Source organism: Nothoprocta perdicaria, unplaced genomic scaffold (genome assembly GCF_003342845.1).
Source record: "Nothoprocta perdicaria isolate Ctin4 unplaced genomic scaffold, notPer1 scaffold_33, whole genome shotgun sequence".
NCBI classification, from domain to species: domain Eukaryota; kingdom Metazoa; phylum Chordata; class Aves; order Tinamiformes; family Tinamidae; genus Nothoprocta; species Nothoprocta perdicaria.
The window spans coordinates 704376-722371 of NW_020455566.1; the positions used below are offsets into that span (position 1 = coordinate 704376).

The 17996-nt window shown below is 49.0% G+C and overlaps 1 protein-coding gene and 1 long non-coding RNA gene across 2 annotated transcripts in view; both read right to left on the reverse strand.

Annotated features, from left to right (window-relative positions):
• Positions 1–4763: 4763 nt before the first annotated feature.
• Positions 4764–6739, reverse strand: LOC112950906. Its single transcript, XR_003250086.1, has 2 exons — positions 6398–6739; positions 4764–5348 (listed from the first exon to the last, which is right to left on the reverse strand). It is a non-coding gene; the product is annotated as an uncharacterized LOC112950906 (long non-coding RNA).
• A 4093-nt stretch (positions 6740–10832) lies between these two features.
• HIVEP3 (human immunodeficiency virus type I enhancer binding protein 3) overlaps positions 10833–17996 on the reverse strand; it is a 49277-nt gene continuing 42113 nt past the window's right edge. Inside the window, exons 5-7 of the mRNA XM_026043459.1 lie at positions 16078–17138; positions 13155–13792; positions 10833–10941 (exon numbers count right to left, since the gene is read on the reverse strand). Coding sequence (XP_025899244.1) covers positions 10833–10941; positions 13155–13792; positions 16078–17138 — 1808 coding nt within the window. The remainder of the gene's footprint in view (positions 10942–13154; positions 13793–16077; positions 17139–17996) is intronic.

Here is a 17996-nt window from a genome sequence, read left to right on the forward strand (position 1 = left end):
GAGCACCTCTGAGTGCTCAGGGTGTGTATGTTGGCAGAATCAATTAAAATTCTTGGATCACCACCAGCAGCTTTGACTTTGCTTGGGCCAAATTCCCAACGGGGCCTCTCTGCTGCTTCCATGTTGGCCGTGGACAAGGTCTCTTGAAAACAGACTGGTCCAAGTTGGAATATGTTTTAGATAAACAGGGTGTCAGGTTATGGCATGTGCCCAACAGCCTCAGCCAGCCAAACGCAAGCTGCTCCCATGAGCCTGGCTCTCCTGGAGAGACAACGCTGGGCCATTCAGGTGGCTGTGCCCACCATGGAGGGGATAAGCCACGAGGCCAGTCCTGATTCCTAAGAAAAACTCACCAGTCAGGATACTTTCCCTGGGATTAAGGCATCATGCTGTCCAGTTGCTCCCGGGTGTAGTTTTAAGGAAAGGCAGAATAATTTCAGGCGATTGCACCTGAAATTTACTGAATCTGCTTGCAGCAGGTCATAGTATAGTTATGGGTATAGCCTCACTGAGAAGGGGAAATCACTTGGAATAAGTTAAACAACTGCTCTTTTCTTCCTTTCCAAGAGAAACGCGAGCAGGAATTGCCCGAGTGGAGTGACAGGCTGAGCTGTAAATAAACATGGAGCTTTTTCACAGCAAGGCTTCTCCAGGCACCAGGAGTATCTGGGATGAATCACAGCGAATAAGACAGAACATTAGCAGCCACACGTATGGTGACAATAGCCAGAACCAAGCCAAACGTCTCCCAGCTCAATGGTCCCTTCTGGGGATCCAAGCTTCCAACTGGGTTTGAGACACAATGGAGCTTTTCTGTATGTGCATGGGGATGGTCATGGGCAGAGGGCAAAACAATGAGATGACACAGAGGATTCTACTCATAGCGCCCTGGAATGACTCTCCAAAGCTTTACCAACTGAAATTCTTGGCACCCACCTTGTCCTGTAGCCAGTCCTTAGTTCTGGTGCTGCAGGTGTTCCTGGGGGTGACAACGATGCATGCAGAGGCCTTTTACGGCTGTTGTGATGATGAGTGTGCAAATAAGGCTGCAAAAGTTGCTAGGTACCAACCATTTTGCAGTGTCAGCTCCTCGGGGCTTTGCTCAGCTCTTTCTCAAGCAAAACTTTGAACATCCTGTGGGTGCTGGTTTACATAAGAAAAGAATAAGAACGAAGTATAATAATAATAAAAATAACAACAATAATAGTAATGCTAAGGCTGACACCTTGGCAGACAGAATCACCCATCTGGGAAGAGGTATCAGACATAAAAGCAAGTGATGGTCCCTGTATCTTCCCTTCCTTCCACGTGTACATTGTTTACAAACTGTGCATCTATATGCTATGTGTCTATATATACACACATATACTGCACGTGTATTTAGTATACATATTTGTGTGAGTATATACCAACAATATGTGCAAATGCAGACACGAGTTCAGCTCCCCAGGCAATCCGAACGTGTGCAGAGATGCCCATGGATACACCTTGCTAGGTTTGGAGGCAAGACAGCTGTGTCTGCAGGACCCCCCACAAAACCATCTAGGGCCTATGTCAACTTTATTCTGCCTGTAGTGCCCCTGACTTGTACAGTCCTTTAAGGAGCAGCAAAAACATGAAATATTTGCCCTGTGGAGCTTCCACTCTAAATCAAGACCAATAATGTACCAGAAAAAATATGCAGGCATTAGGCAAGGAACAGATATACATACACACACTCAAACAGTTGGCAAGGAAAGGAGCTGTTAGGAGCAGGCATAGAGAGAAAATTTGCATTAATTTGTTATCTGACCCGGAGGCACGCTTACACACTCGCGCGTTGATCCTGTGATCAAACCTACACGTTTTTTGAAAAAGATGATGCTTTGTAATTAAACATGGATGATAAAACAAAACCCCACTAGATGGCACTCCGCAGACACGCATAATTCCCTTTCCAAAGCAGGGAGGTTGCACTGCCAAATCCGAGCTGTGTGAGGAACTTGACGCAAAACGGAGAGGGTTTGGGGGGGCTGGTCTAACGCAGGGGCTGGTGATGCCACCCATCCCAGGAACGCGGCACCAAGCGTGGGTGCCTTGCTCTGAGGTTGTGCTATGACGCTCTATGTGTCGTCATGATGTGTTGGTCTTGGTGGGGGCAAATGGGACAGCCAGGGAAGGCTTCTGCATGCTCAGAAGATATGGTTGGGGGCCAGAGAAGAATCTAGCCCAATCTGAAACCCAGTTTTTCCACCTTTGGCCTCAAATCACTCACCTCTGCAGGAGCCAAGCTGTGTGAGGCCTCAGAGAAAAGGCAGATCTGGGAGAGTCCTTCTTTTAAGGGGCGATCCTCTTGATGGGCTGATCGTGAGCACCTGCGGGGATGGGCTCCTGCCTGGGTGCCTGGCTCCTGCTCCCACCCCACCACGGAGGCACAGAGAGGACCCTGCAGTCGTTAGGCAGGCGGAGCTGAGGGCCCGCAGGCCTTGTGCGGCCGCCTTCACGCGCTGCGAGCCCTGCCCAGGGATCACCGTGCCGGCACCGCGGCACCCGGCCCGAGGAAACGCCGGCCTCCGAAATGGAAACGGCTCCCACTGCAGCAGCCCTGCTCTGCAGAAGCAGGGACAAACGAGCCAATGTGTCCGGGTGGAAGCCAGTAAGCCAGACCTTGGAGGACTTGGGTCTTAGGGGTGAGGGAGCCAGGGCGGGTGACCAGGGAGGGCTCTGACTGTCTGCAGGCAGAGAGGAGAATGAGGAGAAGCAGGGAAATCTGTGGCATAGACCCAGGTCTGATGGATTCTGTGTTGGGAGCCCAAAGCAGACATTCTTGTTGTCTTTCTCTGTGTAGACAGAAATCCAGCAGCTCAGTCCATGCCAATGCACACCTCACTGCAGGACCATCCACCCTCCCTTCTTCATCCCCACGCAGGAGTGGGAGGTGATCGAGGCTGATATTTGCTTCTTTAGCCCCAAACGTGGGCCCCTGCGTGCTCCTCAGCAGCAGGGGCTGCTGCTGCTCCTGCACTGAGCCCAGCGCCGTGGCCTGGAGCCCAGGCAGGTCCCTGCCTGCCCATCTCTGAAGTCATTTTTGCTGGCTTCAGCAGCAGGCCAGAATGGGAATTGCAGCCCCTCTCCACTCTGCTTTGCAGTCAGGAAAACCGAGCAGAGTTTTTGCCTTGGATGCTCTCAGGGCTGCCTTTGGGGAATAGCTCATGGGCCAGGAATGTGGCTCTTCGGAGCACAAGCTAGGCTCGCTTCTATTTTCCCACTTAAAAATGGAGGGAAATAGCTCCAATGTTAATTAGCAACAGGGGAGCATGCTGCAGGTTTATTAGGATTTTCCCCTTCCTGTGGAGCTGCCTGATTAACGGGCAGACTACAAAATGGGGCTATGCTTTCAGTGCTGCACATTTGGAAAGAACACGGCCAGTGCACCAAAGCTCAATGAGCCCAAGGGGTTCAAATAAGTGCAGAAAGGGAGAAAGAAGGTTTGCAAAAGAGATGATGAATCCTAAGCAGCATCCACTTTTCTGCCCGTGGCTAGCACAGCTACAGATCTTTGACTCAAAGCTTTTTCTGTAAAATGACCTAATCTCCAAGCTAGTTTAGGCAGTAATAGCAAGGCTGGTGGTTGGTGCGCGTTCTCACTGGTATCACAGCAACGGCGGGAACGTTTCGCAGGGAGCTTGGTTCAGCGGCAGCCTCCGGGCTTCTGGATAACGGCCCTTCAATGAGTGCAAAAGTGCTTGGAAAGGCGAGGATGGGGAACGCGTGAGGGGAAGGACGGCTGGCGGGACGGGCGCAGCACGTTGGCATGCAGCAGCTCCGTGTCATCGAGCCTGCAACAGGAGCAATGCCTTGGTGCAACGGCTCAGCTTCCTCCTGGCTGGGAAAGCTGGGGAGGTGCAAGGAGACCCAATGAGTAGCATGGCTTAAGGGATGCTTCAGATGGGATAAAGCCACCCAAAAAAACCAACAAAAGTCAAAAAAAAAACAGAAAAATCAAAAAGGCCATTTGGATCTGACAGTGCAGAAGCTGTTGGTGCAATGTGAGGACAGAAAAAATCTCTCATTTATTCCTACATGCTGGGCAGATGGGAGGTTAAGAACAAAAATGTGCTTCGGGCCTTTCTCTCCCTCCCATCTGGAGCTGTCTGTGTGTCCCTAAGGATCCCTGAGACTCCTGGCCTTTATCAGCTTCAGTCAGAAAGACTTCTTCACCCATAGAGGTCACACTGTGGAATTTACCCCTGAGCCTTGATGGACAGGCCAGCACAAAGAAACTGAGCTTTGACAAGGCAGCTGCCCCCTCGCGCACATGAGAGCCCAGAAGGGAGACTTGCTGCACCGGGCGGGCGAGCTTTGCTCTCCTTGCATCTCCTTTGGCCCTACTGCCCCTCCAGACTGACCCCTTCCCAGGCTGCTCAATACAAACCCGTAAGAGAAGAACCAGCACTGCCATTTTCCCATTTCATCAGCTTTCTGGCCCATTTTGGAAATGGAGGCTCAGCACACCACATCTCCCGCTGGCCGGTGCTGCAGAAGAGCTAAAATGTAATGGGACCTGCAGCGGCCACCAGAGCAGTTTATAGGAGCGACCGCGGGCTCTCTCCGCTTGCCCTCCTTCCTGAAGCACTACCTCTGCCTTATTGCACTTATTAAATTACAAGCTGTAAAACAACTGGGTAAATAGTAAATTGCTGGGAGGAAATAAAAAATGCCACCCATTTAGGTTATTAGTCCAGATGAGTGAATTAGGTGTGGAAACAACACCTTTGAAGCTCTCCTCATTAAATCACACACCAATTCCGTGCTTATTAGGTCTCCAGTCAGACATATAAAAGCACCAGGCAGATAGGTTTGCTGTTAGCAGCAGCGTTACTTCGTGTGCCGGCGAGTCTCATGGTGGTTGTTGGATTGTGAGAGGAGAAGTTTAAAGCATCAGTTCCTGGTGCCCTGGGAGGCTTGAAGAATTGTGGGCTTTGCTCCTAGAGAAGCCGTTCCTAGACCTTCTTTGGGTAGAGCCTGGTAGGAAAATGAACCTCCCTGGATACTCCAAGAGCACAAGACAAATATGAGGAAGCGTCAACGATGTTTCTCTAAAGCAGCGTCAGGATTTTGCAAACTCGACTGCCAGTTTGCATGAAAATGTTCATTGCATGAGGATATGGGGACCGAGTCTGTTAAATGGCAGTCAAAATGAGGCTTGAGAGGCCTAGAGAAGGTGCACATCAAAGATTTAAGTCTGGCTTGACAGACAGACAGATTATACTGTTCCCTTATCTATGAAATGCCTTGATTCTTGATAGCACAAAATCATCCACCCTGTGATGCGTCACTGTTTTACCGTGGACCTCAATAAATCCATTCTGTCAAGGGAGAATATTATAAAAACCAGGTAACTACCCTCACAAACAGTTATGCAGGAATAGAAAATAACACATGAGGATCTCCAGAGTGTTTCTGGTCTATCTATTTGTCCCCAGAGAAAATCAGCCTCTACCTAAACCTCTCCTGCTACGTGCACCTCAAAGATATGAGTGCTCCGTATAGAATGGATATATATAAGGCTCCATATAGGATACATTGTAAGACTAAATAACAAAGGACTAGCAATGGTGCAGATGTACCTGGGACCTGCCCAGGGCTCATGTGTATAGGACTGAAGATCTAGCTAAGTGTGCTTACCATGATTCCAAATTGCAAATCCACGTGGCTTTAGGTCCCTGCGTGGCTGAGCCCTTCTCCATCACCATTCCCTGCAGCCTCCTCCCGTTGCCATAACAACGAGCAGGGCCCCAGTGCCTTTCCCATCCAAATCCCCTCCTCCCGGGGGGAAACGCTGCTCCGGGCCCGGACCATCTGGCGCAGAGGGGAGGATGCGGGGCTCACCCCGAGGGGCTGCCCCCCGTCCCCAGCCACTCGCAGCTGCTTGTCCCCTGCTCTGTCCCAGGCACACTCCTGTGATGAGCTGTCCCTGGGGCTGGTCTCTGCAGCCAGGCTCCAGTTCATGCAGTCGTTTGTTTTTCCATCCTCTCCACCCCGCCTGCATCCTTCTCCCGACCCGGGGTGGTGGTGGAGCGGGGGCTGCAGGAGGTCCCACGTGCAAGCCCAGGCTGCGTTCACACATCCACAGCCGCCCAACCGCCAGAGCTGCCCGCAGGAGGTCCAGAGCTGCCCACAGCTTTTCCCGGTCGTGATAATTGAACCATACCTTTGAACGGGGCGCAGCTCAAATCCCCGCGTTAGTCTGGCCTAGAGTTGAGCACAGCATCCTGGAGCAAAGGGCACAGATTTCCCAGGGTAGTCCTGGCTAGGAAGACCCCCCGCTAGGCTCCCCAGTCACATACTTGCAAGCTCCTAAGGCTGACCCTGAGCCAGGCTTTCCTGAAGGAATTAAACTTGAGCGTTGTTTTACCTTAGCTCTCCAGAACAGAAGGACACACAGGTCACAGGCCGTTCTCACTGAAGCACATCACTCAAACCTAACCTTTGCCGAGAACTTGAGTCTATAGACACATCTGTCCTTTCAGAGATGATGATGATAGTGGAGGCCTCTTCTTAGGTCCAAGCAGCTTGGAGACTGAAACCGGGACAGTGCAGAAGAAAAGACCATTTCACTGCAGGACTTGAGTATTTTAAAAGAACTGGGGAAATTTTAGACTCCTGGAAAAAGGTACAGGTTTTGGAGCTTCCTTCCAAAGGCTTCTCATGTTCTTCCTTCTTCTGCATGGTCATCAGTAACCACCTTTCCCAGCAAGAACCAAGCTGTAAGATCAGCCCAAGGATACTTCATATTTTGATGATATATTTGGCCTCGCAGGAGAGGAAACATCTCATCCCTGAGTCTAGAAAACAAAGAAACTTTATGGAAACCTGTTTTTTGGGACATCTGATTAATCAGAGCCACTCTGGAGGTTCCTGTAAACCAAAATGGTTCCAGGTTTTGGAGATTAGGTTTGTGTAAACCAAATTGGTTCCAGGTTTCGGAGATTACTGGGGTTTAGCTGCAGCATTCTCCAGACAGCTCTGGCTGCCTTTAAGGTGTCTCTGGTTTTAAGCATTGGTGTGAATCGTTTTCTTTTTCCCTTTTTCTTTTGTTAGGAAAAAAAAAAAAAAAAAAAAGAAAAGAAAAAAGAGAGAGAGAGAAAGAGAGAGAGAAATGCCTCCTCTCTTCAGCAGCTCAAGCACACGCCAGGCGGGACTGGCCGTGTGTCTGGAAGGAATGGCACCATCCCCAGGCTGCAGTCAATGCAGCCAATGGTTGCATCCTCGCCTGCAACTACTATAAAGGGAAATACAAGGTGTTATTAGAGCAATAAAGGATCCGGTCTTCTTTGAGCCCTGTCACATGTTACCCCAGAGTCCTTGCACGCCTGCATGCCCCCAGTGCCCTGTGGTGCCGGTGTTACCACACTGGGCATCGTTAAGCGTCGCTGGTGCTTCCAGCCCTGAGCAGCTGCTCTGCTGGCCGCAGCTGCGCGCTCACACGGAGAAATGAGGTTGCACTAGATGATCTCTCGAGCTCCCTTCCAACCTCAACCATTCTGGGATTCCGTGCAATCAGGTGGCCACTGCGCTTCCCTGACCCGTTTTGCAGTGTCCCCTTTGTCGCATGAGGATCGTCGGGACAAAGGGGCAAAGAGGAGCGGCTGGGAAGGGGCCCCAGAGGGGCTGCTGGACCCTGACGGGAAAGGATGGGCTGGAGGCAGCAAGGACAGCTAGCAGGGGCAATTACGGGCTTTTATTCTTTTAATTCTTTGTAATTATTATTTTAAAAGGTGGCACTCAGGAAAGGCAGCGGGCTGGGGACGAGTTCGCTGGGACAGGGCTCAGGCCAGCAGCTGGACCAGGCAAGGCACAGCAGGCTTGGGAACCATTGCACCAAAAAGCAGCAGAAACGCCCCAAAGCTTGCAGAGCCTCGCGCCCAGCTTGAACGCTGTGGCTGCAGCCGGTGCACACCTGTGCGCTGAGTTATGCCAGGACTCTGCAGATGCAGCGGCGGGGCGGTCTGGGCACCCCTGCGCCCGGGGCACCGCGGGGCTCCGCCGCTCCTTTGCACCCATTCGGGCCACTTTTCCTCCCTGCTTTTGGAGGGGCCGTGTCTGCACTGGAAAAATAAGCGACTGAAAAATTAAAGACTGCCAGTCATGCGGGTCATCATATGTTGGGACTGTAAAATTTATTCCAACATGCTGTTTTTTTAAAAATATGCCCAGGCTGAGCAGACAGACTGAGCTGTAGTAAAGGCAATATTATACTTGTAAAAACTTCTCATTCACAGTACAGATGTCATTTACAATAAGGGTCACAAACATCAAATACTGAGTATTTTTTTCTTCTCCTTTTTGTTTTTTTTTTCTGTGTTTTTTTTGTGTTTTGTGGGTTTTTTTTTTTTTTTGTGTTTTTGTTTTTACATTAGACTGTGCTTTTTACCTGCATTTTTTTTTTTTGCACTGATATAACCCATACAGACATTGCAAGATGCAAGTGTAGAAACTGGAGTTAAAATAAAATTACAGGCAAAACTACCAAATTACATTGTATGCTGTACATATTTACAGTACCTTTTTTGGAATGTATTGCCATTTTAAGAACATATAGAAACTTTCTACAGACTATTCCACTTACAGAATACATACACCTTTTAGAAAAAAAGGCAAATATTTATCTTACATGAGACCATGTATATTAAATTTGCGTACACATTATTATTATTATTTTTACATTACATTTACTAAAGTGATCGTAAGTGCCATCATATCTCAGAAATGAAAACAGATTGGTTTTATACCACCAGGACTGATTTTTTTTATTTTTTTTTATTTTTTTGCAAATAATTTACAATATGCTTTTATTCGTAAATACTGTGCAATAGATGAATATATTAAAAAAACAAAAAAGAAAAGCACATGATGAAATTGAATTAGCAAAAGGAGAGAAAAAAGAAAACTATTGCCAGAACACCAGAAAAGGGCTAGATCAAACTGTTTAGGATTCAGTATAAAATACTGGAGTAATTTTAATGAGATCTTTGTGACCGAGTATATTGCTTTTTCAGATGCTAGTTCTGTGGATTTAAAAGGAAAAAAAAGAATAAAAGGGGATAAGTGCAAAACGTCTTAAGGTAAAAGCAACTATTTTGTGGATTTTTAAACCATTTTTGGTGGGAGTTACCGTGAAGACGCGGGGCGAGGCGGTGTGCTCGCGCCCGCAGCCTCCGCCAGCCGCTCGGCTCCTGTGCGCGGGACAGCCAGGCTCGGCTTTGGAGGCTGCAGAACGGCCCCCCGAGGAGCGGAGGAGCAAACCCTGCCCAGCCCTTGGCTGCGGGCGCGGCCACTCCATCGCCCGTTTGCAAGGGTTTCCTGGAGCAAGCCTGGGGTACCCAGCCAAGAGCCTGCGAGCCATTCGACTTGCTGGAGATCTGCGTCAAGGCACTGGGCAGGTTTGGGAGCCAGCTGCCCCCTTCCTCCTCCTCCTCCTCCTCCCGGGGTCTGCTCAGTCCTGCAAAGCGCTGAGCTCCATAACCTCGAATTTAAAAAAAAAAAAAAAAAAAAAGCAGCTAAATTCACGCTTAACTCGAAGTACAGAATAAATCACTGAGGCTCCTGAAACGTTTAAGTTTAAATCCTCCTAAGTGCCATGTTAGCTCTGGGTACAAGGCTTGGTCCTTAATGCGAAGGCTCCACGGATTTAACAGCGCGGGCCAAGTCCCGCTCACAAAACGACTTCTGGGGGCCTGAGCATCTGTTTGGCAGCAAGGACCTTGATGCACCTCCAACGCAAAGCGAGGACTGGGCTTTGGGTTTGAATTTTGCCCATTTTATGTGCTCTGTTGCAAAACAACACTGCGAGCTGCCGCTGTAAAGTGCCAGATTCACCTGCCCCTGCAGCACCCATGCAGAATGAGGGAGCTCAGGCTTTAGCATCCCTGTTTTCCAGCAGGAACGGGCACTCGGAGCGGTATTATAGAAGCTGTGGCTTGTAAGTGGCTCACGCCAAGAGCTTACTCCTCCAAAGTAGCCTGGGGGATGATAAAAGGGACAGAGCCGCCAGCATTTTGGGGCAGGAGCTGGGAAATCGGTGCCTTCCCTTCGCTTCGCTGGCTGGGCTGGGCTCCAGGGGATGCTGCGGTTCCCAGCGGGAATGGGAGGGCGCCCGGGGGCAGCGGGAGGGGATGCTCGTCCTCGGGAGCTCCGAGCTGCCAGTGGGATAAAATTAGCCCTTATGTGTCTGTGATCCCCTCTGCCGTGGCCATAGGCAGAGTATTGCCCCGGAATAGCGTGAAGCACCATTGGGCCCCAGGCAGAGCTTAACCCCGCCGCGCCAACAGCCGCTGCGCTGGGAACGGGAGGAAAAAGAACGACGACAAATCCCCAAACAGCAATAATAATAATAATAATAATAATAATAATAATAATAAAACCCACAACCATTGCGAGTGCCGCCAGATCGGGGGGGAAACAGAGTTACGGAGGGGAGTCGAGCAGATTTGATCTAGCCCAAAGCTAATGTCAAACGCACCTAATAAAAGCAGGATGCTGACTGCGCAACTGCTGCATTACTTTTCTTTATGTACAGGTTCTATATATATATATATAAAATATATATATATATGTATAATATATATTTCATATATATATATATGCTTATATATATGTAAATTAAATACAAAAGCTACCTTGGAATAATGTTAAGAGTGTGACAAAGGGCAGAAAAGCGGCAGAAAGCAGCAAATTGACACCTGGCACCAGGTTTGGAGAGGCAGGTGGTTTGTGGGGATGCTCCCCGGAGCAGTCATTGCCAGACTTAAGCATAGACTTAAATCCTATGAAAAGGAGTCGGATTTAAGCTAGCGCTTGTGAATTTTACCAAATGGAGCTTTGATATGGAATCGAACTCGCAGACCCTGCTCCTGCCACGGCATCTGGCTGGGTTTGAAGACAGGACCTGCTTGCCAGCTTGGGGCCAGAACAGAGGGAAACGGGAAAAGAGAGAACCTGATAAAAGTGCTAATTATGGTGCAAATGGTTCTGGATATTATTTTGGTCAGTGTCACAACCTTAATGTTATTTCCACGATATCTTCTTTTGCACTTAATTCCCTTTACAAGAAATGAACAACAAAAGAAAAAAATCACAGAAGATTATTAAAAAATCTATATTATTTGCCCGTGAAACGGGAACAGTTCATAGCTCATCAAGTCTGTCAAGGAAATATGTTCTCATTCAGGGTTTTATCTGATTTATTTTTTTATTTTTTACTTTTTTAAAAAAGTTTATTACGTACCCGATAAACTGGAACAGCTCTGAAAGAAGAAAGAACTGGTCCACTGGTTAAATATTTATTTTTTTTTCTTTTTTTTTGTTAAAATAAAAAAGTATTTGTACAGATTCTATAGACCAGAAAACCCTCTGAAGTAGTAAAGAGCCTGCTGTCTAGTAGGGCAAACACGTACTGAACATCTGTATTTTAAAAAGTGTGTTAATGCGACAGAGAAGAATGGCTCCATTGAGTCTCTCTGTATTTGGTATCGTATCTATTGGCAGTAGAGGCCATTGCTCCGCTTAAGGATGGTCATACCTAAAAAATTTGCTCTGGAAAAAGTTACTGTGCATGCACGACAAGCCGATTTCAAACACTAACCACACAGCAGTGTAACTTTTTCACCCCAAAACATCAAAAAAAAAAAAAAAAAAGAGAAAAAAAAGGCCCTTCTGCACAATAAGGACTATGTTTGCAACATTGCATTTTAAATAAATAAATAAGAATAAAATAAAGACACGGAGTCCCTCGCGCGTTACAGAGCTGCAGGCGCGCATCGCTCACCCAAAGCAACGCGGGGATGCGCTGGGGGCAGCTTGTCCAAAACTGAAGGAAAGAAAGAACATGGAGATAAAAAAAAAGAGGTTGAAAGGCTGGGGGAGGGGGGGTCTATTTGCACCAAGGGAGGGTGTTTGCAGAGGGCTTCTGAACCCCAGAAAACAGGGGCTCGCAGGCACAGGCATGACTTGACAGGGCGCTGCGCGGCACGCCGTGCGCCCGGGCTGAAAGCAAGCGCCAGGGCGGCTCTGCCAGCGAGGCGCCGCTCCCAGCCCCGGCTACATTCGAAACGCTCCCACGTTCTCGCAGGCAAAGCTTTGAAGAAGAACCGTCTTTGTCCCCTTTGCTTTTTTTTTTTTTTTTTTTCTTTTTAATATTAAAAAAAAAAAAGTGCTGCGATGGGTTCTGCAGGTAGGAGGGATGCTGGAGATCTGCTTGCTCGGTTGCAGTGTCTCTGGCGGGCGAACAAACCTCCCCTCCTAAAGGAAGTGCTAGTTTCATTCACAAATTCAGGGTAAACACGGCTCTGGTTTGCTTTCTGTTCTTTCAAATGGAAAGCAGTCTCAATTGTTTAAAGCACAAGGACAGGCAATCAGAGGGATGCGAGAAAAAAAAACCAAGCACTTTGCGAGAATTAAATAAAGCATGTAATAAATATGAATCATAAACTTCTGTACACAGGAGCAAGGGTTTGGTTTCTTTTTTCTTTTTAATCATTTAATCAATATAAAAAAAAAAGTTTTTTTTTTTCTGTTTTTGTTTTCAGTGCATCTTCTTCCTCTTAAAATGCTTTACCCTTTCCTTTCCGCATCTCTCAGGCCCATAATAACACACACCTAAATGGCGAAAAAAAGACAAGGTCTAACAAACCCCCTTTCCAAAAAACTCTAAAAAAATATTCACAGCCTCAAACATTTTTGTACATTTCAAGCAACAAAAGGTATAGAAAAAGGCACAAGTAACTGCATACATGTGGAGATAATACCAGACCGGGACAAAGAAAACCAGGAATCCTCCGTGGGTTTGGTCATTCACTAGAGTGCTTCTTTATAGCGATGATTATACTAAAGGAAATAGTGTTGGAAATGTCTGCTGATTTTACACAGGAAGCCTAAAGGTGGAACGGGTGGTGGAGGCTCAAGCACTTCCCATTCTCTCATCCACCTGCGTTGGAGTTTGGCCTAAGGCCGCGCGCCCGCCGTGCGGGCCGCCCTGCCCGCCGGCCGCTGCCTGCGGACGCGGCTCTCCGGAGAGGCTTCTCCTCCGGACAGGGCCGGGGCCGGGGCCGGGCGGGCGGCCCGGGCCGGGCTCCGCGGGGCGGCCCGCGCTGCCGCTGCGGCCCGGCGCCGGCCACGGCCCCTCGGGGCCGCCGCGCTGCTGCTGCTGCTGCTGTCGCCGCCGCGCCGATCTCCTCGCGGCCTCTTCCTCCCCAGAGGGCTCGTGCTCCGCGCCGGGGCTCCCCGGGGCAGCCCGCCGCGCGCGGCCGGGCTCGGCCGGCGCTTTTACCCTGTATTCCTCCTCGTCCGTCTCTCGCTGAAGCTCGCTAGTCCTCGCTGGCTCCTCCGAGGAAGCGCCGCCCGCGCGCTCCGGGGACGACATGCACTTGGAGACCTTCGCCAGCGGGGAGGTGGACGCCGGTGAAGACCCCCGCGGGGCCGGCGCTTCCTCATCCCTGCCGCACGTCTGGCCCAGCTCCGCGGCGCTGCCGCCGCCGGGTGCCGAATGTGCGGCTTGCAGGGACACGACGGAGCTGGGCACCAGGCTGGGGTGGCTGCTCGGCCTCGCCTGCACCATCTGGATGCCCCCAATGGGAATCATCGGGTACGGGGTCCTCGCTAGCTGCTGCGAATGCAGCGGGAGATGGCTGAAGACGTTCTCCTCGCCGCGGCCGGCAGCGTGGACGTGGGTTTCGTGGGGTGCCTGCCAAGGCCGGGGGCGGGCGGGCTGCGGGACTCCCGGCGAGCGCGTTGGGCTTCGGGGCTCTATCTTCTGCATGGGACAGAAAACAGCCACGTCAGGGCAGCGCGTGAGCTACAGCATGGCCATTAATGTGCATTATAGCAGAGGAACTGCTGATGGGCTTCACTGGCACCTCATTCTAATCTAATCAAGGAGGAACATCCCCCACGAGATTCGGCTTCTGGGTGCAGATAGGCACGAGATCTGCTTGGGAGCGAGATCCAGAGCTTTGATTTGGGCTTGGCTCATTATCAGAGTTGCCCTGAACCTCCTGCACAGAACCCAGTATCTCCTGTGATCAGAACCACTTCAGATCCCCTTCTGTGTATTGTTATTCTTTAGAGCCTAGAACAATACTATTCATTTTTACTGTATTTCCTTAAGGCAGCATGACGGCTGCTAATTGCAAAGGTGTTCTGAACTGAGCCTGTGGTCCCAGTGAGAGATAGTATTAATCTTTCACCAAGCACGCTCATCGGTGCAGCACCCACAACCACCCTCAGGGTGTGCTCTGGAGAAATCAAGGGTTAAGGATCCAATCTTTTTTACCTTTTCCTCTTTCTCTCTCGGTGCATCACATAGTTTCCTACTGTGCATCACGGAGAGATATGTGGCTAAACAGAAATGGATTCATTAGTGAGGAGGATATATCTAAGCCTCTAAACAGGACTCCAAGAAGAGGAAGCAACAGGAACTGAAAGAAACTTTCCATTAGGATGGGGTTTGCTGTATGCTATTTGCTTTAAGATGGGGTTTACTATATACTATTTGAGGATCGACTGGGAGCATGTTTCTCTATGAGACAGTGGACAACCAGCTGAGTCTCAAGGGAGAGGTGGCAAAGGGAAGCAGCAAAAGAGAAATGTAGAGAGAGAAAGCAGCAGAGCCACTGGAGATGGTGTTTAATTGGGGAGCATCTGCAAGCTCAAACCAGTGCTACATCTCACTCATCCACACAAACTCATAAAAAAGTCACCACAAGGATGCCAGGAAAACACGTACAGATCATCTCAACTGCACAACAGACAACAAGGCGAGAGACAACCTACTGCAGGAGCTGGTGGGAAGAGAGACGGTGAGAGTGAGGTCTGATGCACAGACCTAGCAGAAGACCTTATACTGCAGCAGGACCACGTCAGTGTCCAAATAATGTACAGGGCACCAGATGTGACCAGGGAGCTATGTCTTGGAGCTAAAGGATCAGAAGTAACAACATGGTTTTATACTTCCCACAGCCCCAAGACTTACCAAAGGCAATTAATCCACGGGAAAGGGAGATGGCACTAAAGCAGGCAAGAGTGTTGACCGAGGATAACTGATGGTTTTGAAAAGGTAAGACCACCACGTGTACTGCAAAGCAGAAGCAGGGCAGCACCAAAAGGAAGAGCATCCCCACAGTCACAGAACAAATGCACACTGGGCAGCCTGGTTTTCCTGGGAAAGCCCTGGCTCAGCATCTGCCAGAGGCTGCATAAAGGCACCTCTGTGCCCATGCAGTCCCTGATGGCTCGAGTCTCTCCTCGAACCGGTTTCACGGCAGAGCAACTCCAGCACCTGAACTGCAGGTTGTTATTTCTGAATGACATCGGCGGATGTTACAGAAGGGTCGGTCAGTAGAAATGGAAGTGGGACATCTCTTAACATTCCATAAAACTCGATGTCTAATTTGCCTTTAGCTGAGAAGAACATGAAATTTTCCTTTACCCACAGGATTTGATATGTCCAGCAGACAGATTAAATAATTTTCTGGACCCAGTGGGAAACACCTCTCCATGCTGAAGACAGAAGTGAGATGAAATCAGAGATGTCCAAACAAACATTTCTCAGCAGTTAATCTAACAAACTTGGCTGCACCTATTAGGCAGCCCAGGAGTCAGCAATAGGGTACAAGACCTTTCCTCTTGACTAGTTCCTATCTGGCTCAGGTCAGTGATCACTGAATGTAGTCAGAAGTCCCTACCAGCTTGGGAACTCTGAGAAATGAGTCAGAAATTTGCAGGAAAAAGGTTTCTTTAGCACACCTACAGTTATTATTAAGAGATTATCCTTACTGCTTGTCTCAGCAGGAAGAGTGAGAACTGATTTGGTCAGGGAGAGTAAATAATCCCTGAGGAAAGGGACAACTTTACTTCTCCTCAGCTGAGATGGGCAAGGACAGCAAGTGTAAAAACCTCTTGCTGTTTGCCGTCACTTTCCTCTGGGTCAACTGGGATGTCCATCACAAATCCCTATAATAGCTTTTGCATTGCAACATTCATTAAAAAAAACAGAGAAGGTACCACCACAACTAGAGGGCAAAAGGGGCTGGAACTTACCAGCTTGGACTCATAGAGCTGTATGTTTTTGCCAAAGAACCTATGAGGTAGAGGCATTGAAGATAATATTCCATGCTGGGCTTTATATGAGCTTTGAACTTTGTCCTCTGCTGCTGATTTGCTAGTACCAGGCAAGTCCTCTTTCCCAGGGGATGGATACCTAGGTGACTCTGAACGGCCCGGAGACAACATTTTCTTCAGAGATACATATCTGACTGATGACATCTCTTTGCTTGGAGATGAGTGCCTCACTGGGGAGGCTTCTCCTTCTGGTGGAAGATAGGTGACTGGGGACAACTCTCTTCTTGGGGAAAGATGCCTGCTGGGCGACAGCTCAAGTCTTGGTGACACACATCTCAGTGGAGATGCCTCCCTCCTGGGAGAGACATGCTGGCAAGGAGATAGCCCTCTCCCTGGAGACAGGCACCTTAGAGAAGACAGTTCTCCAGTTGGTGAAAATCGTTTCGGCGAAGTTTCGTTTTTGGTTAACAGGTGCTTTCTGGATAGCATTGGTCTACTGCTGCCACCAGCTCTGCCAGAGTCTTGGCTCGGAGACCACCTTTTTCTTGGGGAGGTGTCTTTTGAGGTTGACAAGTCCATAGCTAAGGACATCTGTGGCCTTGTGACAGACTCCCTTTCAGCAGAAGCCAAGTGTTCCGTGGAGGTCAAAGCGGGTCTGCGGAGTGCCAAGAAGCTATGGCACACAGCAATGTCACTGCTGTCTGCTGACCACTTTGTTTCAAGCCCTGAGGAGGAGGCCTGGTGGCCTTCACCTGCTTGTTGGCTACTGGAAACAGTTTCTTGAGCTGAGGACAACGCTGCTTCAGTGCCTTCCTCTTGAGAAGACAGAGAGCCAACTGAAGACTGCATGGGGAGGGCGGTATGTGTGACTTCTGGCAACTTTAAAGGTGGCTCATCTTGGCTCTCCTCTTCCTCCTCATCCTCATCATCTTCGTTGTCATCATCGTCGTCAGATTCCTCTAGGTCTGAAAACTGGTGTTCCTCAATTGGCTCAGATCCCTCCCGCCCCTCAGAGTCCTGGAATAGGTCTTCACTTGTTCCTGAAGGAAGGAGGAAACAGAAAACAGGGTGAGTGAAACACACAGACTAATTTTGTGCTAAATCACAACTGCTAAAAAGACAAAGTGGACAAGGAGCAAGAGGGCACAGCCACTACCCAGACCCCACCACCTCCTGCTGTGAATCCTGCAAGCCCAACCTCTGTTAGAATGCTGCTCCTGATGATTCCAGTTCTTATTGGTCTTGACCAGAGTGAGTCCTACCACTGGGACGAAATATTCCAACCTAATCTCGATCCCAGCCACTGCTCTGTTGACATACTCATTTCTCTGTGAATAAATAAATAATAAATAAATAAACAAAGCTTTCTTGCTGGATTACCAGAACAGCAGCACTATCATCCTTTGAAGTGCCTTTTTATGACTATTCATTGCAAAGGTGTCTATCACACATCTGTATCTGTGGACATACAGGAAGCTTGCTGGGGGAACTACTGACTACTCCCGTTCTCCACGTGTTGAGCACACCTAGATGACATGACGTTTGAACGCAGCAACACAGGACTGCTAACGAAAAACAGGCAATAAGGCTGAAAGTACCTAGGTGGATTTTCCCCATCCTACCTTGTGAACAATCCTAGCTATTCTGAGGACAGTTCTGCTGTGCATCTGTGGAAGGCCTCACATAGTGATGCTTTTGTCATAAATCACTGTTAACAGGATTGTACAGGTGGCTTGCATTCTTGTGGAACAAACAGGATGAGAATTCTAAAGGATGTGAAATAAACACAATCTGCATGTAGAAATACAGATCTCTCTCCTACTTTAAGAATCAGCAGACGCTTTCTGAGATCAAGACCAAGTTCCCAAGCAGTTCCACACTGCCTAACCACCAAACCA